At 48.4% G+C, this 23,038-nt stretch overlaps 1 protein-coding gene across 3 annotated transcripts in view; it reads right to left on the bottom strand.

Moving 5' to 3' along the window:
* Positions 1-23,038, bottom strand: part of OPHN1 (oligophrenin 1) — a 68,204-nt gene that overhangs the window by 37,798 nt on the left and 7,368 nt on the right. For all 3 annotated transcript variants that reach the window (XM_055818416.1, XM_055818418.1, XM_055818417.1), the window contains exons 2-4: positions 9,575-9,670; positions 4,366-4,427; positions 1,631-1,702 (exon numbers count right to left, since the gene is read on the bottom strand). In XM_055818416.1, coding sequence (XP_055674391.1) covers positions 1,631-1,702; positions 4,366-4,427; positions 9,575-9,670 — 230 coding nt within the window. The remainder of the gene's footprint in view (positions 1-1,630; positions 1,703-4,365; positions 4,428-9,574; positions 9,671-23,038) is intronic.

Below are 23,038 nucleotides of genomic sequence, written 5' to 3'. Positions count from 1 at the left end.
AGCAAGCTCCTGTGTGTGAGCACTTCTGCTGAACTGTGGCAGAGCCCTCTTCTCAGTGAGGTGCCCCTGACACCTTTGCAGTTCACGTTCCTCATAAGAAACAAAAACCAGAGCCAAACCACCAAGACTCCAAGCCAACAGCAAGGAGTCCCTATCCTCCACCACCTTTAACTGCTTCTGAAGAGCATCCTGCCACAGTCACTGCCCAACGCCTCGACCCTGCCCCATGAGCAGGGAACAAGGAAGGGCTGTAAGCTGCCAGGTGAATCCATGTCAGTGCTCAGAGCCCCTCCGGCACTACAGCACCAACCATGCTGAGACACATGCCTGCCAGCCAGGCACCGGCCAGCTCTGGAGCAGGAGGCAGGGTACACAACCTGCGGGGTGGGAGGCAGCATGGCTCTGGGAGCAGAGGCTCCAGCTGTAGACAAAGTAATCCTTACACACCTCAAGGGCTACCCATGAAGAAAACAGCCTGAAGGCTACTTTAATACTGTCATCTTAACATTTGCAGACTGTTGCCCTCTTGACTTAAGTGTTCCATAAACACAGAGGGGAAAATAAGCTTGACCTTGTCCCCATGACTCCTTCCCCGTGACTCTTTTCTAAATATGTGCTGGCCCTACCGTTAATGCAGACAGATCAATGAGGAGGGCGTTTCTTGTCAGCCCTGGGCACATCCCCATGCTTGTAATTCAGAGGCCTGCTGCAAAACCCACCAGCACAGGCAGCTTCACCAGCACCAGACCAACGGCTGCCGCCTTTGCCACGCTGCTGCTGTGGCTTCTCAGAGAGGTGTTCTACACACACAGTTGTACAGGAGGATTCTGAAGGGCAGGATGGTGACCAAGTATCTTTTCTCAAATCCTGTATTTATTAAACGTCAAAGACTCCAGATGGGCTGGGCTGAATCCAAGCCCCAAGTGTTCTCCAAAACATCTCCATTTCTGAGCTGGTTCAGAGCCAGCCCCATTTCAAGCTGCTGCCGAGTAATGTGGAACCTGGACTTCTTGATAGCAGACAAGGGAAAAATAATCTTTTCTGCTCATTATGTGCAGGATTTGCTTTTTATAGTTTGTTTCTTTAAAAGTTTGGTCCATCTGAAAGACTCATTAGATGCTTTATGTAAATATTTCATAACAAAAGCCCTATGACTATAACAAAGTTCTGACTGCCAGCCTCTGCTGCTCTCTCCCCCTCCTGCTCTAACATACTCTTATCTGAAGAAAGTAACTTATTCTCAATAGCACTGAATGAACAAAGGGAAAAGAGAGAAAGCAGCAAGGAGTATACCCTGATCACCGGTCGAAGCAAGCACTCCTTGTTCAGGATGGAGACAGTGCTGGAATTAGGCCAGAAGAGAACCCAAAGAATTCAGGAAAAGGTTTTGGAGCCTCTTATGATTGAAAAATCAGACTAAAAGTCGCAGCATGGACTATCTCGTGCCAGCAGCCAAAAGCCAGTATTAAATGGGGAAGTTTCTGAGAGCATGAAGTCAAAATATGGTACAACAATTGTCTACTTTTTAAAAACAACAACAAAAAAGCCAAATCCAGGAGAAAAAACTGAATTTAAACATAGCAATAGAAATCAAATCTGTTTAAATTCAAAACAAACAAGCAAGCCTTACCTTGGTGAACCCTATTTGCTCCTTCCGAAAGTTTTCCAAAGGTTTGATCAGCAAATCACTAGCGTTCTGTACCTACAGAGCAAAGAAAGAAAGAGTTTTATTACAAGACACAGATTAATTTCCTCCTAGAGGCTGATCAGGGCCAGAAGCCAAGAACTCTTAGATTTTAATGTCTCTGACTGCAAACCTGTTCTCTGTCTATAGGTGAAGTCACTTAATCCATCCGTACCCACTTTTCCCCATCTATAATACACAGAAAACCCCAATCATGGCACACAAGGCTTTGGGGGACATCCTGTAGATGACAGACAGGTTTCCCCCACACTGCCACCTTCCCTGCATGGCAAGCCATTGCCCTTTGCCTGAAATGCTGTGTTACCCCCATCAACCCCCTGCCAGAGCAGCAGCCCTCTGGGACACTGGTCCCCTCACAGTCCTATCTATGCCAAGGCAGCTTTTGTCCCTGCCAGCTTCTCCAGCTTCAGAATAAAGCTAGGATGGACCCTCACAGGCCTGTAACGCCCAGCCCAGCCATGTGGTGTGTCGCTGGCACACTGGAGCAAGCGCCTGGTGAAGCACGGTGTGCGTGGCCCCTGTGCCACAGCTCAGGCAGGACGATGCTGTCAGTGACAGCACCTGCCCCCTACCCCATTTTAAAAGAACCACTGTCCGTATCACACATGTGAAGGACTGAGAGAACTGATGTTCAAAGTACACTGGCTGCTGGGTGAGCCCTCTCCAGAAGCAGCCCCAGGAGGCAAGGCTGTTTGTTTATCTCTCCACGAAGCACAAACCAGAACCAAATATATTCTCAAAGCACACTGCAGATGACTACTTACTTGTCAGCTCAGCTGGGTCCCTGCCTGCAGCGAGCTGTCCTGCCTGTTCTGACAGGAGGGAAGGAAGCAGAGGAGACATGCTGCTGCAGCTGCCTGCCCTTGGCTGCTGCTGCCAGCTCCTCTGCTCCAGACAACCTGTCATACTCCCTCCTGCCACCAAGGCACACCACTGCACTAGCCCTGCTTTCCACAACAGCATCTGCCCTTGTCTTTAATGTGAAGCTGTGATGGGTAAGATTCTGGAGGCAAGATGTGCTCAGTTGCTAGCATCTCCCAGTGACCACAGCAGATGCTCATACTGGTGAGTACACTGTCAGAAAGTGGCTGCTGCAGTCCTGAAATGAGCCGTTTTCCAATGCTAAAAAATCCATAAGAGCTCAGCAAGACCGTGACGGGCAGGAGCTGCTTCTCAGAGAAGGTGTGATGAAGGCCGCAAGCTCACACGAGCAGAAGGCAGGGCTGCAGCAGGCTGGGGCTGGCTGCCCACCATGGCTTTCTCATGGTCTGGTGTTTCTCACCACAAACAGCACTGAGCTTGATGGCTCTAACAACATGTCTCTCAAATAAATGATGAGCTTTCCTTCTCCTGAGATCCAGCCAAGAAGACGAATGACAGCAGGTTATCTGTCATGGCAAAAGAATAACAATGACAGCTAGGGAAAAAGGAAAGCCAGCGCGTGTCTCTTCCAGTCCTGTCAGATGTCTGAAAGATGCTTTTCCTGGGACATATTCTGTGCTCCCTCTCCATGAATCCACAAGCAAATGCACCCCAGTTTGTATCACTGGCTCCAACTCCACCTTGACACAGGGAAATGACTTGCAGTCTCTTCCCATCCCCACTTCTACTGCAACAAGCTCTCTCCCATGCTCCAGAGAAGGGGATACAACACTACACTGCCACAGCTGTTTAGGTAATTTAAAGCTGATGAACACGGTGACAATGAAATCTCCTGAGTGAGCTACTGTAAAGAACTGGTCCTACAAGTGGAGGGGGAAAAAAAATATCTTTAGAAAAGTTGGAGAGCATCCATGATCCCCGAAACAATTCCTTCGACCCACTTATCCACTGCCAAAGGAGCCATTGTACCTGGGATGTAACTAATAAAGAAATACCCTAATGATTTCGTCCAGCCTCTTACCAGTTTCATCCTGTTCCCTGATTGCCTGTGGACCTGCAGAGCGGCTGGTGGCATCCCACTGGCACAGCCACCCCTGCGGCACTGGCCAAGCCAGCAGCCTGGCACGAGCTCTCATTGCTGCACGAGGCAGAGGGAAGCAGAGCCAAGCAGCACATTCCTGGCATGCTGTAAAAGCTCTCTACCAAACCTAACCTTCGTGTATTTCCTGGAATTAGGAGTGAAACGGGAAGCCAACACTTGCTGTGGAGGGGCAGAGAGCACAATGCAGCAAGGGACTGAAGGCAGCATGTCGCCCAACCAGAGCTGTGCTGGCAAGAGCAGGGGCACGGGGGGACCAGCGTGCTTGCACCTGGCAAAAATGATGCTCAAAATACATCACGCTTCTTATTCTTTAACACTTTGTTTCATCACAAAACCAGCTTGTTACCAGCTCAAACACACCTGGCTCTGCAGAGCAACCTGCTGCAGATGGCAGGATCCTGGGACTGCATGTCTTCCTGGCATGCAGGAGAGGTTTTGGACACTGAGTGGGACAACCTCTTGCCCTCCCTGCCCAGCACCTCCCCTTTGCTGCTCAGGGCCCACGGCCATGGCACTGTGAACCAGTTGTGGTTCAAAGCACAACACTTCCAGTGCTCCCAGCTTCCCTCTGATGGGAAATGTCACACCAACGTATGTGGTGCCATTTGGCCGTGATTTAGGATTTAAACATTGTGACGAGGCAGTAATTACCAGAGCACATTTCAGATCATCTTACCATCATGGACCTCTCCAGCTCTACCTCATGGAGCAGCTCTGCAAACTCCTTAAAGGACTCAGCTGTAAAGAAAAGAAGAGGCTGGTCAGTGGAGCCGTGATGTGGCACTGGAGCACAGGACACACGTTAGGGTACCCAAATCTGGCTGTCCCCCAGAATCACCAACTAAAGGCTTGCCAAAAAATGGAGAAGAGGTGGCCCCTTTTCGCAGAAACTGAGTGAGGCAAGGACATCGGTGAAGGTTGGCCATGAGGAGTACTGATTTATGCACTGGGGAGGTGGGCCTCCCGGCTGGAGCAACGAGGGAGCCAGCGCCCTGGGAAGGGAAGACAATGTTAATTATCTGTCATTAGGCACTATGCTACAAAGCTGGTAAGGCAGGCAGCAGGGAAGGGGCAAACAGAGGAAAGGGCAGCCTGGGGCAGCAGGGACCGCAACACGACAGGCTCTGCCACAGCGGAGGACTGTGGGCAGGATGGGGCTGCCTGGATGGCTGCCGGCAGTGCCAGAACAGGCCCGGCACCTCTGCCCAAGCTGGAAGAGCTGCAGGTGCTTGCTAGGACCAAGACAAATCTGTCAAATGAAAACAGCCCAGAATGACAAAGATTACATTCAGCTACAAGAAGCACAAAGTCCATGTACCTACAAAGGAGTGGCAGCAGGTGTAGAAATGGTTATAGACATTGACATCACTCCCTAAAACGTTAAAAATTAAACAAAAATATCTCATTGATCACCACTTCTTAGAGTCCAACTACAGCAAAAATAACATGAAACCTGTCCTTTAACAAACTGAAACAACAACGTTTATTTAGCCTGGGAGGAAAAAAAAGACAAGGTAGGAGTGGTGGGGTCTCCCCATGTCACCGAAATCTCGGAATGAAGAACTTATCAACACCAATGTGATATAGATAAGCAGACTCTTCTTTATTGACGGCCGGGTATGAGAGCGAGTCTCCTCACGATCAACGCACACCAAGCTTCAGAATCATACACCATATACAGAACTTATTCATACATATTCATTAAATATTCATGCATAATCATAATATTTCCCAAAAATCATTAACACACCCTCCTCCTATATGCGATTCTGTGCAGTAAAGGTTAGAAAAGTCTAGAAATGGGTCTGGAGTACAATTTGGGTAGGTGGTATATGAGTCAGTGGTCGCGATCTCCCCCTGCCGGAATTACCTTTTACTAAAGTTCACGGTTTCTTGGCAGGTAACTACAAGTTGTTCTAGTCGACTCTCCCCAGTTCCCATTAATTCTATGTTCTGACATTTCAATACACTTTCTACATACAGAAGACTAGTCAAATACAAAGAAATCTGTAAAATCCCAAATTTGTTACCTAAGTTTTAAACAATGATTCTAGCCCATTCTTCTGGCCTTGGTACAGGACTGTACAAAGGATTTCATAGCAGCTTTTACTGTGCAACTACAAGTTTCATCAAAATATATTTCTTATCCCTCTATACTTCTATTAAAAATGATTTTATAAAATCAAATAAAGTCAATTAATTCTAACTTACTAGCAAATCTGTAACACCCACACCAAGGACTATCACCAGGAGGGAACACTCAGTCCTTGTCTCTGCCCATCACAGGAGAACACAGGAAGGGGCTGAATTTGTGGCAGAGGAGAAAACCTCTCTCACCAGAACAGCACTGAAATGAGAAGCACTACAGAAGTCTTGGTTCTCCAGAAGGCTGTAAGACAAGGCTGGGCAAGCGTCTGCCTACACATACAGTGTGGCTGTGTGCTGAATGCCTGTGGGGAATAACCTAATTGCCGCACCAAACCTAGGAGCTACCTGGGAGCTGGCTCACAAAGGTTCCCACAGTGCCACTCACCACCTTTGTGCAGTGGGAGCCGCACCCTACTTGGCTCGAAGCTGGGGACCGACCGGTCCAGTGAGCTTCATAAGCACCCTTGCTCTGCCCTGTGTTAAGTACAAAATGGCTTTGTAAAACCTACAGGAGTTCTTAGGCTTGCAGTTCAGACCCTGCACTGGCTGTGAAGCACACGGAAGCACTTCAAAACTGGTAAGCAATTTAAAGACTGTCTGAGAATGAACCAAAGAACCTCAGAAGCACCTGGCTGACATCACAGCTCTTGAGCAGGATGGCATCCAGAGCTCCAGCATGCCTGGCTTGGCAGGGATAACACATGAAGGAACAAATCAGGCTTATAGTGAGGCATGTACAGTAATAGCTCATACCACAGATAGGGGAAAAGGATGCATTTGTGCTCCACCTGCAAGCTGAGGGCCCTCTCCCCTCATCCACAGCTGGTACCTTAGGAGGAATACCTGTCCTTCTGCTAAAAAACAGCTGTAATGCTGCTGCGCAGCCAGCGAGTACAAACTTCCAGCATTAAGAGGTTTCACTCTGCAGTTGCTGAGACAGACACAGAAAGGAAAAACCACAGCCTCGTGACACAGTGCCTCAGCTGGCATCATCAAAACATAACCTTCTTGATGAGTCAGTAATTTCTGAGTTCTCTATCAGAGCAAGAGCTTCAAAGCCCAGCACATGCAATGTCCTAATAGTTCATTACATTTGACCAAAGGGCTGACATGCTGACTTTCACTGTGGTTACTCAGGACAATGTAAAACCTGAAGTGTGTGCAGACACCAGGAGCCCAAGCCAGGAAAGGAATTATGACAGGGAGAAAGAGAATCCTGCCCTGAACTTACAGCGAAAATGTCAGTGCCTAAAATTTGCACTAGATGGGTTTTGATTGGGTTTTTTTTGCTGTACAGGAAGAGCCCATGCACACATTTCCTGTCTGTAGTCACAGAGCAACCCACTGGATTTGTCCTTGCACCACAAACATGTGGCTCAGGCTACACCCTGCTGCCAGGCCAGCAGTGTCCAAGAGCACTGGGGTGGACCCATGCTACTGGCCTGGGTCAGCACTTGCAAACCCTTGCAGAACAGAGCAGGGAGGCTGTCTGCAACCACTGCCTGCCAAGCCACACCTGGGAACCACCTGGGAGTGACTCAGCTGGCCCAGGCCAGAAGCATGCCAGGAACATCAGCTGCTTACAACCAGAAGATTTCTGGTTCCCATGCCTGGGAGGGACAGAACATGCCATCCGATTTCATTGCTCCGTTCATCTCTGAAGGAGCTGCTGATTTGGGTCCCACACAGGTGTCTAAAGGAGGGACCGCAGCCACTGTGTAAGGTGGGTGCGTCTGTAACTATTAACATCTCTGGGGGAAAGCGCTGCTCACAACTGACGACATCAATCCAGTGTCTGTCATGACCCACACTTGCAGTGTTCAAAGACATCACCTGACATGCAGAGGTGTCAGCCTGCCCTCTGCCTACATAAAAAGAAAGAAGTGTACCACCAGTTATATTTACAGATCAAACACCTTCCCTGAAGTATGATAAGAAGTGCTTTTGAATGTTTTGCTTCTTTCCCATATCCTGCACATCAAACAAGCTCCTATGCTCCCACACAAGTCTCTGGAACCCTTGCAGGAGACAGAAGCTGCTATGGAGATGTCAACACCCTGCTACTGTTGCAGGAATAAGAGAGCCTTGCAAAGCGGCTCAGCCCCAGCAGACACTGCAGGGTTTGGTGTGGGAGGAGGAACACAGCACAGGTTTTTTCACAGGGGAAACCAGGGACCAATCCTTGATGAGGCAAAGCAAATATTCCCCAACAAAAACAGAAGTAGAGAAACACAGTTTCACCACAGTGTTTTACATTTGCTGTGATCTCTTCTTGCTCTCCTCTGCCTGCAATCCCCCTATTATCCTCTGCCACTTCCAGCAGTCTTCCTTGCCTGACGAGTGCCACGGCCCCACCACACTGTCTCACTGCACCGGGCTCTGCTCCCCTCCCACAGCCAGGCAGTGCAAGAGCATGGGATGTCGAGCTTTGTCCCTTCTAGCCAGGAGAAGGGATGCTCCTTTCCTTGGGCAGCTGTTTGCTTCAGATCCCTCTGCTCCCAGAAGGAGCTTTTAAAAGGCAATGTTTTCCCCTCCCTTATTCAGATGCATTCAGAAACTCAGCACTTCTCTTGACATTAGATTTGGAGGCTGACTCATTTCCAGCGGGCTTCACCTAGAGACTTTCCATAAAGGAAACCAGATATTGAAGGGCAAGCTACAATCTGCTTTAAATTGCTTTAAATAAAACCCAGAGAACAGGCTTTACTTCCTTCCCCTTTCAATGATGGCCGAGAGACCTGACATCAGCAATATCACACTTGCAGTTGCTCTTCAACAACAGACTGACAAAAGCACTTTTTTTAGGTGTTCTTTTTCCTATGTTCTGCCCCCAGGAGCAGCCTGGCTAACGCCCTGTGCCCCCCACCATGGGCAGCCCCATTCCCTCAGGTTCCCCCAGGGTTTTGTCCCATGGGCCAGGGTCAGACCCTCAGGGCTGTTGTCCCTCCTGCCAGTTGCCCTGCTGCCGCCACCACTGCAGCACCCACATCCCTGCCCTGGCCATGCAACAGCACTAGCTAAGCCAAGAGCAGGGTTGATTTGAAAAGCACTGGGTTTAGGACACTTAGGCCATTCAGCTTAGCTCCCTGAGTGCAGCTAGCAGCTGTGTAACCTGCACAGTTGCACCAGGCTGGCAGGGATGTAAAACGGCTTTAGCATTGCTAATCCCGAAACAGATTAGTTTTGGGAAGTAGTACAATGCTCATGCCACAGGCTCCCCTGCTGCAGAGACTGGTGATTATTTTCCACACAACACCACATCCAGCCATTCATTTTTCCCAGCAGTTTGCAGCCTCATCCCTTTTTCAGGGCACCACGGGGCAGCTTTGTTTTTGTAAGGCGCTTTCAGCAGAGAGCGAAGGTAGCTTTAGGAGCAGCACCCACCTGGATGGGGAGCTGTGACCAATGCTCAGTGCCACATGAGCTCCCACTCCATCTGCAGCACTGGGAAGTGGGACTTGCTGGGATGCCAGCATCGTGTTGACATCCTCCCCAGTGCCTGGCAGCACAGAGCAAGGCTGGAGCTATGGAAAACCTCCACAAATTATCCGCTGAACTGGGAATGTGAAACTCTACCCATGAAAGTACAACTTTGTAAAATATGCAATGGAATAGCTGACTAGCATCTGAGGAACCCGGCTCCTGATGCTGTTTAACAACCATCAGCACAGGCAAACACCTAAAGAAGGAATAGACTTTCTCAATTACTGAAAGTTTGGATGAAAAAGAAGACTTACCAATATTAATCTCATCATCCGTTAGTGTGTCACCAATAAAGTCGAACTGAAATGACTGCAAAGTCTGGGAGAATTTCTGTACTGCCGATGAGTAACCTGGAAAAGAATAGAGCAGTAAGACTGTATATTTTTGCAATTGTTACACAGAAGCAGCAAGTCTTAGAAATTTAGCCTAAATGGAACAAAACCATAGTGAGGCTGTTAGAAAAATCCATATGCATTATGAATTTAAGCACTTCAGAAGAGGTTGCAATGTTAATATCCGTTAGAGGCTGCAGAGAGCATTTGTTTTGTTTTCTTTTTCTTTCTCAGTGTTGTTGAAAATGCTTCTGCAATACTAATGATGCACCAAATCATACAAACAGCCGACCAATAGCCTCATGTCCTGCTACGTACAAAAAGAGACACTGACACGTTTCCTCTGCAGGAAAACATGCAGCTTCACATGCAGCATTCACCAGCCCTGCAGGAACGTTTCCAGAGAAGTAGATATCCCCGGTGCCACACATGCATCTGCACAGCTCCTCAGAGCACAGAGGCTGTCAGACAGGCTTGTCACTGTTCAGAGTAAATTTTTTCATTATACGGGAGGAGAATCTGTAGACTCAGAAGATAAACGTGGGGAAGAAGACAGGATTCAAAATAACTGCTCCTCTTTAGGGGGTCACAGACACAAGCAGGCCCTTGGGGGGCTCAAGCTATGCTCGTCAGAGAATCTGCAGATGGCCCAGGGACCTGCTCCTGTCTCGCTGGTGAAGAAACGCTCACTCTTGAAGCAAAGACACTTCCTGATGGCGGTTGTAGCTCAGCCCAAATTATTTTTGGACTTCCCACAGAATTTTCTAGCCAAAAGGATCCTTTGTGTCTTTGTGCCCTGTGCGGCTGCTTCACAGCTTCATTAGTGGCTTCGTTGTTGTGAAGGCGTCTGCTGACATTGGCAGAGGAGCTGCCGCTGGGACAGGGCAGTGACAATGCAGCAGACCCCAGTGCCAAAATCACCCATATGGTGACAGCTGCAACAGCCACAGGTAACACTTCACTGCACAAGAAACCAAGTCCTTTTCCCACTGGCAGAGCACAAGAGGGAGATGCAATGTATTTGATAGTCTCACACCAACCACATCTTCCTGCACAGTTACGTGCTTTTTGGGGGCGTTAAGTCTTTCTCCAACAGCAAATACCTGAGATACAAACAGAAGGAGGCTGAACTTGCTTAACCTTAGGGAACAGAGTGTAGACAATAAAACAAAAGTAAAGGAATAATTTTATACTTTGATTTGCATTGCTATTTTCCCTAATTTTGGACTACAGCTATAGGCACAGTCCCAGGCTGGATTCCTTTGGGGGGATCCACTGGAGACAGCACTTTCTGAAATTCAGGAAACTGCAAAAGTGTAGCAGACATCACAGCACAGGCATTAACGTGCAACCAGCTCACAGTCCCCTGCTTTGCCAAACCAGGGGAAAGATTGCTGCAACAGAGCAACTCTGTGCACATGGGTGCTTTTTTTTAATTTGTCTGTTTGTCTAAAAAAATTAAGACACACACCATCATTTTCGGCATCAGTTGTTAAAATCTAGGCGGAAAGTAATGGCCAAAAATGAGATCTGAATTGGTGAGGAACTGTGTCTGCACAGTACAGCCTACCCCCCTGCATTTCTAGCCTGAGAAAAATGGTGATTCTGGGTATATTTTTGTTAATTCTTTTCCGTTGCAGACTCAGTGACAGAAGAACTTATGACCATGGTGGCAAACATGGAGTTTTCCAAAACACTGCTACGGAGGGGAAAGAAGAATTGGACAACACTGAACTGGGCATTGGGGAAAAAAATCAAGTGGCCTGTGCAGGATCCCGACAGGTCCCCAGACTGCTCTGCTTCCCCTGTCCCTAGGTCAGGAGCACTCGAGGGCCCCTGAGCAAGCATGGCATGCGGGGACAGCCAGGTCCCTGGCCTGGGGAGAAGCACAGCCTCAGAGTGCACAGTCCCCGTTTTCCCCTCAAAAGCCTCGTTCAGCAGTTTCCTCTGATGGGTCAGACCTTTGTTCCTGAATGGGCAGATTCAGGCCTGAATGTCGCTATTTACCCACAGCTGCTGGGGGGCTGAGAGTGTGTAAATGGGTGAACTCCAGCACAGAATGATGTCATTGACTTGATGGAAAACCTCAGCAAATAATTCGCTCTCAGTCCCCTCAGCATTCGCTTCAGGCTTGGCCAGAGGCTCTCATTCGGCTGTCGCTCAGGGGAATCTGTTCATCCCTCTGCAAACCCTCATCATCTTCCCTGGATGCTGCTGATGGCCCCCATCTAGCCCCTCCTCGCTCCTTGGCTTCGTTGATTAGTGGGTGAACTTCAATCACTCCATTTGAACACCCACCGAACCCAGCGCCAAGTCCCTGAGCAGCACGTCCAAAAGCCAGCGGTACCCGAGGCTCATCGCATCCCACCCTCCCACACCCCCAGCCAGCATCTGTCTGTCCCCTCCACGTGTGCTGGCTGCGGGGGTGGTGAGGAGGCACCAGCCAGCTCTGGCTGTGTACATCCCTGTGAGCCAGGAGCATGGCTGCACACACAAATCCCACTCACAGCGCCTGGCAGGGACAGAGGGTTTGCACGCACCGTTTTTCCATCGTGTGTGTCAGCACAGCATTTAGCCCCAGCATCAGAGAAATGGTCCTTGGCAAGCTGCTTGCCTTTTGCTTTTATAGTAACAGGGAGTAGGGCAAAGGTTTGAAAAATCCAAACACAATCTATTTTAACCAGAAAAAAAGAAACAGTATAGCTGATTTAAGGTACATTTTCCTTTGAAAATTTTGACTGGCCAGAAAGTTTATCTGCTAATTGTCTAGCAGAAGGAAATCCAAGTGGACATGCTATAAGCCACATCTCACATTAGCTACATAGTGGGGAAAAAAAAAATAATAATGAGCGCCCCTTAATTACTCCAGTGCTGTTTGGGTTTGCCTGGGACAAGGAATTCTTATTTCGGGGAGCCATACTCATCCCCACCTTCAGCAGTCGGATATAGGAAACCCCAGCTGCCAGCAGCGATCATGTGCATTCCACCCTGCTGCGCTGCCCAGAGCTAATGGTGGCTGAAGGTGGATGGCCATCCCTGCTGTCCCACACCGAGGTGACAGCCACCAAGGCCATCCCTGGGGTGGCCAGGGAAGCCACCTGGCACTGTGCAGACCCCACCACAGAAAAAAAAAAAATGTGGAAGATGTAGGGTTAGGAAAGGAGAGGACAAGCCAGAGGGAGAGCCAGTGCTGCGAACGCCTGGCGTGGCTCCTGCGGAGCACTTAATGGAAACCAGACTCCTACAGACCAACGTGACTCGTCCCTGTACACGTACAGAGTCTTGGCTGAACACCAGCTTCTAACAAATCCTATATATATACATACATGCAGGACAGGCAGCATCAGATACTGCTACGGTATTATGGGTGGTGTTATAATGATGGGGTGTTTATTGGGAAATTAATGTAGGGACCACTCTGGCAGCTGACCCCGCCACAGTGGTGCAGCTGGCAGCAGCTGCCGAGGGAACACAAGATGCTGACACCAGGGTCTGTGTCCCTGCAGGGCCCAGCAGCCAGGACAGCACGAGGGCCTGGTGCAGAGCATCACCACATGCTGCTCAGAGACACTCATCAAGAAACTGCCCCTTCCCTCGGTGGCACTTGGCCTGCGTCACGGTGACACCAGGGGATGGGCCAGGACAGTGGTGGCTGGGGAGAAAGGGATGAGCCATGGCCACAGGAAAGCAGTGTGACAGCTGGAAGGGGCCACCAAGGTCAGCAGCTGGAGCTGGGCAGGAAGAGATCAGCTGTGTGGAAAAACAGGGCTAAATCTCCACACTGGGACAGATAAGCCCTTATTCTCCCTTGTTTTAACAGCCACTCAGAAATCTTTTCCCTCCCAATACAAACACATGGCTGTAAAATGCCCCCTACTTTGCACACCCAAAGCCTGGCAGGAGGGAGAGGGTCCGGGCTGGAGAGAGGCAGCTGCAGGGTTGCCCCGCTCACACAGCACCAGGAATGCATGTGCAGAGCCAGACTGTCACTGAAGGAATAACACTGTGCTTCCAAGGCAGGGATATCACCTCAAACGGCATGCAAAGCCTCAGCACTGCCCGGCAGCCCTAAAGGACCCTGCCTGCTCTTGGTACAGCTCAGCCTGTTTCTGTGGAAATGCACCAAAATGAATTTGACCAGGAATCCTCTAGGACTCTTCTTCCTTACAGCATTCATTAAGCAATGCCAACTTTCACAATTTGCAGTTACAATAATTTACTCTTCTAGCAAAAATAAACTCCCATCTCTCTGCACAGAATAACCCCAGCCAAGCTGTGCCTGGCAGGAGGGAGGGAAGGAGTGCCAGCTACAGCCACGCTAGTCTTAGGAGGTACACAAAGAACTTTTTGGTTGTATTTATGTATATATAAACACACCTCTAGAGACTGCAGCTATTGAGGATGTGCCCCACAGACTGCTCATGAGAACTCCTGCTAGGTTTTTGCTTTCAACCTTTCACAGCAACCATCAGTAACCAAAGACCACAAACAAAAAAATGTTGCTATCTTTGCAAAAGCCACAGGCCTCTGAAAAACCACCAATTACAACCAGAAGCCCTAAACCAGGTTGTGGTTCCGCTTCCCCCCCAAACACCAATGCTTAGAATTTAAAACAGAAGAAAACCATTGCCACAGGACAGATCCCACAAGGGGCTGCAGCCCCACACACCACCTCATGCTGCCATGGGGACAAACGGACACAGCTGGAGAATGAGGCACGGTGGTGCTGCTTGAAGGTGTGCGATGTTCAAGATGTCACAGATGCACATCTTTAGTTAGCTTTACACTCCTCAGAGAAGGGCCCCACTTCTCCAAGTTTCTGTCTGTGTGATTGCAATGGTCCTTTCTTGCCAAGAGAGGAAACCACATCTCTGAGTACGTGGAAATAGAAGTACCAGTGACAACACACTGGTGACAGTGATGGGGACTACCAGGATCTCTGTGCACCAGAAAATGGGGGCCACGCTTGGACTGTCTCATTTAGAACCAGAGGGACAAATGTGATGTTGGATGCAAGAGAGATGCAGAGGGAGCAGCGTGATTTTTAGAAATAAACTAAAAAAAAAAACCACAGCAAAAAACCTCCTCCTGTGTGGAAGAGCGGTTGCAGAGTATACACTTCACACCTGCCAGGACCAGCCTGCCAGTACCCTCACACAGGTTATTCATACCTAAATATCCCCTTGCTGACCCAGTTACAGTACATTTGTTAGCTGTGCAGCAGTTGGTAGAGCGAGCACCAGCTCTGCTTCTCCCCAGGAAACAGCCAGGCGAGAACTGCTGCTCCTCCAGGAGCTCAGGGGCCAAATGGGCAGCAGGTTCAGCAGGCCTTTGTCTACTCCTCAGTCACATATTGCTCCCTGTGTATCGCACTGCAAATTAAGGAGAAAAATATAAAACACAATATCCCACACCTCATCACCATAGCAATCATTGGCCAGTGACATTTCTAGAGCAAATGCAGTCCTTAATTTAACTGGATTCCAAATGAGGGCAGATACAGCGAGGCATGAACAGCTGAATGATGGGGCTACAGCATCCCTGTTTCATCCCCGGGAAGGGGATGGGATGCCCTTGCCTACACTGGAAGGTGAGAAGCAGCTTTAACTGGTCTCCCTGCCTGCACTAATGCAGAGGCAGTTAGGGGGAGAGCAGCCAGCAGACATCATCGTGGGGGAACAAGCCACTCCTAAGCTTCTGTACCTGCACAAACACCCAGCCATAGTGCAAAGGTGCCCTTCATGGAGCAACTTAAAACAGCTTCAACAATCCCTAAGGAAAATCCAAAACTATTTTGAGCTATGGCAATGAAAATAAACAGACCAAATGTAAGGAGAAGCTCCATTTTTGTATTTTGCTTTCTTCTTCTCAAGCTTGAAAACAGAAATATCAAAACCAGCCGCACACATTTTTTTCTTTCAAATAAGCAAACAAAAGACAATAAAAGTTCATTCTGTACTTAAATAAGAGTATTTTAAGCCAAAGACAAATTTTAGGGTTAGGATCTGAGCTCTGGAAATTCATTTTTTTCAGGGAAATGTTGCAAGACTCTGATGCACAGCAGCTGAGGATGCACCTAAATTGCTTCCCATTGCTTAGTCACTACAGAACATTTTCTACTTCCTTGTGGAGAGCTGTGCAATGGCACGTGCAGAACATGAGAAATATCATTTTTCCTCCAGTGTGCAAAAGAAAGGGCTATGATCCCTGAAGGGAAAAGAATGTGCCCACTGTTACCAGCCCCCACTGATGAATTTCCCAGGGAGTTGCATCATGAAGGAGACAAAGTATATCCACACTGCCACCCTGGAGATAGGGTTCTGGATGCGGTACCCGACCCACCACTTCCAGAGGATTCTCTGTACTTGCAGCAAAGCTTTATGAGCTGACACACAAACTGTTTGGCCAAGGGGCCATATTCTCTCTGAGCTCTTGTATTTATGCATCGTATGCTAACCGCATGAAGTCCCCAAACATTGTCCCACCAAAATACCTTGACTCTGAAATACATGAAGCTGCCCTGACTGAGCCCAGATGTGCCATTAGGAACGTGAGTAATGAGTCCTGACTCACAGAACACTCCTAAATTCTCTACAGCTGCTCAAACACAAAAACATGTTGATTTTTTTCAGATGAGGGAAAAAAAGAATCTTCCGGTCAGCCTTCTAGGTAGTCCCAAATCTACACAAGCATCTTGGGAGGAAAACAGCACTCCTGTTGCTCCATAAACGAGAGATGCTTACCATTAGGTAATTAAAAAATGTCTCAGTACAGCATAGATGATGCTCTGCATTAACCCGTGGCAAGTTGTTTGCAAGTGCCCTTGAAGGCTTTCTGGATGCTGTGGGGATTCATAAATACTGATATATTTTACAAAAGTCATTCTTCATACACTGATATGGGGTTTCCACTTGCCAGAAGTAAATGGCTAGCATGAACTTCTAAAAATAACTTGCTATATTTAGCTGTACTTTACAAATCTCTTGCAAAGGAATTTACTGAATGTCTAATACTTCTGTTATATATTTACATTTCTAATCAGTCCTTTATTGACAGTCTTTTACAAAATGCCTCATCTTTTACTATCTCAGTCGATCTAGCACAGGCTCCAGGGAAAAGACCAGGGCTATATAGTTCAAGTACAAATGCATTTTTCAGTAACTCTTCCTGCTGAGTGGCCTGTTGCTTTGCAAGCTGGTTATCTGCCCTCTGTGCCATTACCTGAACTCACACATCACCAGCCCACTTTCCCCCCTACCTTGTTTCTGTTTCCTGTCCTAAACCTTTTTTTATTCTCATAAATTATCTTCCTTGCCCAGGCAACCTTGTCATAAGTGCACAAACTTGCTCGAAAGGCTTATTTTCTTTATTTACTAAAGAATAAAAAAAAAAGGAAAAAAAAGACCAACATAGCAATTCTTCACATTTATCACATATGTAATATATTTGTCATGCTTGCCTTATCCCCCTTACTGACTCATGGAAACCTGCTATACTGTACCTGTATTGCTTTAGAAAAGCTGGCAAGCTTTATTATGCTAGACTGAAGATCAAGGAAGTTGAGGTTTTTCTGGCTGCCGTGAGCAGAAGGAGACTGTGGCTCTCCTCACCAACCGCTTCAGAAGTTAGGCAACTTATCAGCTCAAACCAACCAAAACAAAAAGGAAGCAAGCGAGGCTGGATGGACAACATTTTGGGGTATATTGGCTTGTTTTGGAGAAAACTGGAAGAGAGTGATGCGAGTTACAGCTTCTGAGGAGAACGATGCACTCTTCCCCTACCTCTGATTAAGGGAACGTTGATTGTCCAGCATAATTAGTGATCAATGCCATTGATCAGGAAAACAAGCATGCAGCAAAGCCACATTTTAAAGCAAAGACAAGGAACGCACCGTTCTTTCTCTCAGCGATTATCACTGGCTTGTACTAGTTTCCTGCAGAGTGGCACTTGAAGCCATATTTTTAATGTTTTTATAAAGGACAGTGTACAGATTAAGTTTTTATGATTTTTGCTTCTGAAATATCAGGATAGCCACGATCTTAAGTCCCTGTGAAGTGCAGGACCCTTTGCCACAGCCTCCTCCCTGGCCAAGCCAGGCAGGGGCAGCATAGGCATTGGTACCCATGCCCTCCCCGCAAACTGCAACACGACAGAATTACCACTGGCATCAGTGCTTCACTTAATGCTCCTCACAATGAGCGAGTGGTAAAACCACAATTTAAACGCCTGAAGTTCTCAAAGGACAGTTTTTCACCTCTGGCCTATTTCTGGCCTTTCAAACCGATCTCGTAGCCCTGCAAAGCTGGCGAAGTTCCTTCAGCAAAACTGGAAAAAGACATGAGGCAGACAGCCCAGAACACGTGGCTAACTGAAATGGAAGTTAAAAAAAGATTAGCAGCCTCAGAAATCAGCAAAAGTGTTGAAATGTGCATTAAGAAATAATACAGCTATAATTTCTCTCAATCATATATGTCGTGACATCCAACCAGTATCAGAGGGGAAATGACGAAGTTTTCTCCATAAATTTTAACCCCAGGTTTACAGACAAGTTGCCTTCAAGAAGAGCTCCCACCACCCCAAAAGACCAAAGGGGTTGGCAAACACTCCTCTGCTGGCGGTGTGGCTGCAGTCAGCCCGTCTCTTACGTTATTTCACTCCAAACTCTCACAATACGAATTTCTTCGTTCACAATTCAGCTCCTGGCAAAGCCTGACCATTTAGAAAACTATTATTTTTTGTATTCCAGTTAAGGTGATGCAGAGGAAAACGCATTTCACAATTTCCAACCTGATCACAGCAACCAAGGGTGCCAAGAAGCGACACCTGCGAGCAGTGTGCTTGGCACAGCTCTGGACCGGGGTGATGCAGACTACAGTCGAGCTGGTGCCGGCGTTCCTGTGCTGGGGTGGCCAGCAGCTCCTCAACCCATTATGAGAGGGCTCCAAGGGCAGCAGCACATGGCTGCTTTCTTTGAACTTCAAATGCAGAGGCTGCTATATGCCTGCCCCCAGCAGCAGAGCACGCCGAGACTGCTGGTGGTGCAGGGATGGTGGTGTCAGGTGAGCCATGGCTGCGGCGCTGGGCATCAGTGCAGGGGCTGGGGCTGTAATTCAGACAGGCAGCCAGAGTAGGGTGAGGCTCGCAGGTGACCGTCTGCTGCACCTACTTATATCACCATCCCATGGAGGCTAGCTTTTCTACCAGCCTTCCCCAGTCCTGGGGACAAGGCTTAGCCATGTTGAACAAAGGACAGACTCTGAAAAATAAAGGAACCGAAAAGTTGAGCCATGGAAAGCAAATTAATTTTCTCCTCCCTCAGGACAAGCGAGCTGTCAACGAGGGGCTGAGCAGCCCACTTCCCTGGGGAGCAGGAGAACCTCGTGCAAAGCAGCTGGTCAGCAAGGACAGGGCAGAGCTGCACAAATCCTTGCAGCACTTCAGGCCACGCGGAGCTCCCCGGCTCTGAGAGCAGCCGAGCAAACTTTTGGCACGGCTGCTTTGGCGTAAGCGGCAGAAGAGGCTGTGCTCCAAGAGCCACAGCTCCCTGCTGTACAAGCCGTACGAACACAGGGAAAACAAACACGAAAACAACAGACTCTTATCCGGGGCAGAGCATTAGCAATCCCCACAGAGATATCTTATGATCTGCAGAGCCATCAGATGCATCTCATTTCAGCTTCCCAGCAGCCACCCTTCCCAGGCAGGGGCAAGGCAAGTGAAAACCAAGTGCTTTTGCAGGCGGCTTCAGCGAGCGAGTGGAGCCAGCAGTTTGCTCCCCCAGCACGCGATGATTTCAGAGTTTCCTTCGATAAGGGTGCAGAGAAGGGCAGGCAGGAGGCCAGATGAGTCACACACGGTGCAAGGGGAAGACTCACAAGCAGCTTACAAGCTCAGTGCGGGGAGGAATGCACATCCCTCCTGCTTCAGGGCCAGGAGCTGCTGCCAGTGTGGATGAGGCCATCAGCCAGCACCACCTGGGAGCCCCTCAGGCACCTTCAACCTGACAGGCAGCCCAAACTCACTCACACTGCTGAGCACCGTTAGGTGGGCTTCGCTGAGAGATAGCCCACCTCTGCCAGCCTCACATCCCATGAGGACTTAGGGGTCCAGCTCTGAGTCCACCACAGAGGGTCCCCTGATGCCCTGCAGGTCCCCAGTTCATCATTTGATGGCACAGGAACAGGCTGTGTCCCTTGTTCTCAATTTTCACAGCTACGAGGTTTAGTAAGATTAATAAAATTATTCTTGCTTTAAAAATACCTAGCTTCATAATCAGTCTTGGCTGGAGTAACAGCATAAAAAAAGGAGAGAGAACAAACTGCAAACAGCAACCTAAATTCTAGGCCTACATGTATAAACTTTATCTCAGGCTATTCAGCTACTCTTATCATCATTTGAACAACTCGTGACTGCACATTCACCTGCATGGAAAATTTGGTGACAAAAAAAGGACACCAGCAACAAAGGCAGCATCTGAATGCACCCCAGAAGGGAAAAGCCAGCATGACCTGGGGATCACTGCTCCTGAAGGAGGAGCTCAACAAACAGTGGTCAGGACTCTGCAAGGCAAAGCACAAGCCAATGTGGAAAAGTCCATCAGCACCAAAACAAAAATTAGAAGTTTCCAAAAGCTTTTTTCTTCATACATGTCAGACACTCAAATAAAAGGTTCACACTTTGAAACATTAATTTAATGCTTAGTAAGAAAAATAACTGCTGCCTGCTGAATTTCATCAGCAGTTTCAAAGCAGCTTTCATTTCGGCGTGTTCAATGTCTGTAAAATAGCACTGCTTTGTGTGCAGGAAAGAAGTCTGCCCTTTTTTCCCATAAACCTCACAGTTCTTCAAACTGCACAGAAACTCTGTACTTCTGATAGCCAATGCTGAAGGGTAGCAACCCTGTCAGAGAAGGTACCACTTTGGCAGTGTATGGCACTGCAGCCCGGCATCCACGGCATGCTCTTGCCCCTTTTTCCCCTTGGGGAAGGGGCCTCTTGGCACCTCAGCTCCTCCTTGCAGACAGCAGCTGCAGCCAGGCAGCCAGCCATCGGTGCTGGAGCCATGTTCTCTAGGCAGGTATAATACAGCACAGGGCCAAGGAGCCACACGGCCAGGACTGTGACACAGGGAGGCTTCTGGCTGCACATCATGGCACAAACTAGTGGGGATGCTGAAGCCGCTACACAAAGCTGAGATGACACACAGCAGGACAGTGAACGCAGGATGCCACATCTGTAGTTACCAGTGTGCTACCAACAGAATTAATAAATAAAATATTACAAAAATTTCTGAAGAAAAAAGCCAGAAAAGCTGAGTCCTCACATAGTGACTCAAGAGGAAACTCTTTGGTCAGCAGCAGTGCTGCTGTGAGCCCGTGGGCTGTCAGACACATTACAAAACATGGATAACACCCACATCCTCCCAGGGAAGGAGCCAGGAAAGGCAACAGAAGATGAATGAAAAGCTCTCTTCATCTCTCATGCATGACAGAAGAAAAAAATATACTCAAACATGTGAAAACAACTTAACCTCTTGCCCTGGCCTTTTGTGCCGATGTATACAGGCAAGTTCCCAGAAGGTGTATTGTGGCACTGATCGGGCTGAAAAAAGCCTTCACAAAATACTGCACATTGGTTTGTTTTAAACTGGCCCAGGGCTGGGCCACAGCCCATTCACCAGCCCCTGAGCTGGCAGAGAGAGAGCTGACGCATGGTGCTGCTGCAGCGGGGACTGGCAAGGGGCAGGAAGTGACCCCAGCCAATATTCATGCCTACTCTGAATACCCCTCGTGCAGGTGACAAGGACACGGATGGAGCAGCTGTAACCAGCAGAAGCCAGCAGTCCCAGGGGGAGGCTGGGGACCAGAGCCAGCAGAGGCAGGGAGGGGAGCGAAGCCTTTGCACCCATGGAGCCCAGCACCACACAGCTCACACGGGAGCCATCACCATGCAGCCACCTGCCCTGCCACCAAGCCCAATGCGTCAGCCACACAGCAAAGCAAACATGACAGTGTCCATGTGCAGGGCAAGCAAGTTGCTCCAGCCTGGAGCATGTCAAGCCCTGAAACAAGGGGTAAGATACACCCTGCAACTGGAGTAGGGAGATACTGTGCACGCTCCTCGTTTTTCTGGCCTGCATCTGAAGATACAGCTTTGATGGCTGTGGGGAGGGTTGCCTTTTTGGAAGGGTTTTTTGCTCCTTTTTTTTTTTTTTTGCTATTGTTTTTTTAGTTTCTGGTTAAAGCATGTCTGGTTTAGATTTGCACCAACTTGGGGCCCTAGATTCTGTGCACATGGCCTACAGCCCAGGAAAATGAGCTGCTTCATCATCTGCTGGCTGCAAAAAGATTCCCTCTTCCTACCTGTCCTGAGGATACCCACAGAGCACAGATGCTCACCAGGGAGAGCAGCACTGGTCGCACATGAGCTGAAGTCCACTGCGTTGAGATACAGACACAGAAACTTTTTTTTTTGCAAGTTGAGCATCGCTTCAGAGCTGCTGCAGGGGACAGGGAATTTGAACTGCCACTCCACTCAAAGGCAGAGGTATAGGCCCACAGAGGAAAAAGAAGGCAATGTGGTTTTTTTCAGTGGAAGTCATCACATTTGATGAATATTGTTATGAACATCCTATTAGGTTATGAAGCCAGAGTACTTCCAGTAAGTAGCACTTCTGTAAATGGTATTGTGTGTTACCAGTACTGCAGAACACTGTGGTCTGCCCCACATACAGGTACACACACACACACAGAGTTTATCTACTAAAGGCCTCCAAAAGTCTCTGTGTAAACAGCTTCCAGGTATTCCTACTATCACCTTTGCTATAAGATGGTGCAAACCACAGACCCCAGTGCTGTAGCACAGTGATACTTAGGAGCACATAGGTCTCCAAATCCTCAAGACATTTTCATTCTCTTATTGCATACTTCTTTTCCAGAGAAAGGTTTCTGGCTAGTTCCTGGCTAAAACTGCATGGCCTTGATGTCTTTAACTCATTGAGTGTAACTGGTCTAGGTGGTGTCTAGGTCCACACAACACCACTCTAAAGCAATTGATTGTTTTAAGCTGATGTCTGCAAACAACTACAGCTGAAAATTTAGGAGAAAATTTAAAAAGTTATCAGCACTAACTGGAGCCCTTACTGAATGAAACCCACCGTGTTGGGTGATGGGAGAAAACCAGCAAGGAGCGAACAAATACAAGAGAATACATTATTGGCAGAGGGGAGCGATATATTTTCCAGCAAGTCATTTTTCCCCTGCTAAAGTCCAGAAATGGCTTAACACTTGCTGCTATAGCGTAATGTGCTCTGGGAGAAAGGGGGAAGGTGTCCCTGCAGCAGTGAGCCATCCCCCTCTGGAAAGTCAGTCCAAGGCAGCTCCTCCCA

Source organism: Falco peregrinus, chromosome 13, assembly GCF_023634155.1.
Source record: "Falco peregrinus isolate bFalPer1 chromosome 13, bFalPer1.pri, whole genome shotgun sequence".
Lineage (NCBI taxonomy): Eukaryota > Metazoa > Chordata > Aves > Falconiformes > Falconidae > Falco > Falco peregrinus.
This window is presented reverse-complemented; position numbering and strand designations above follow the sequence as displayed.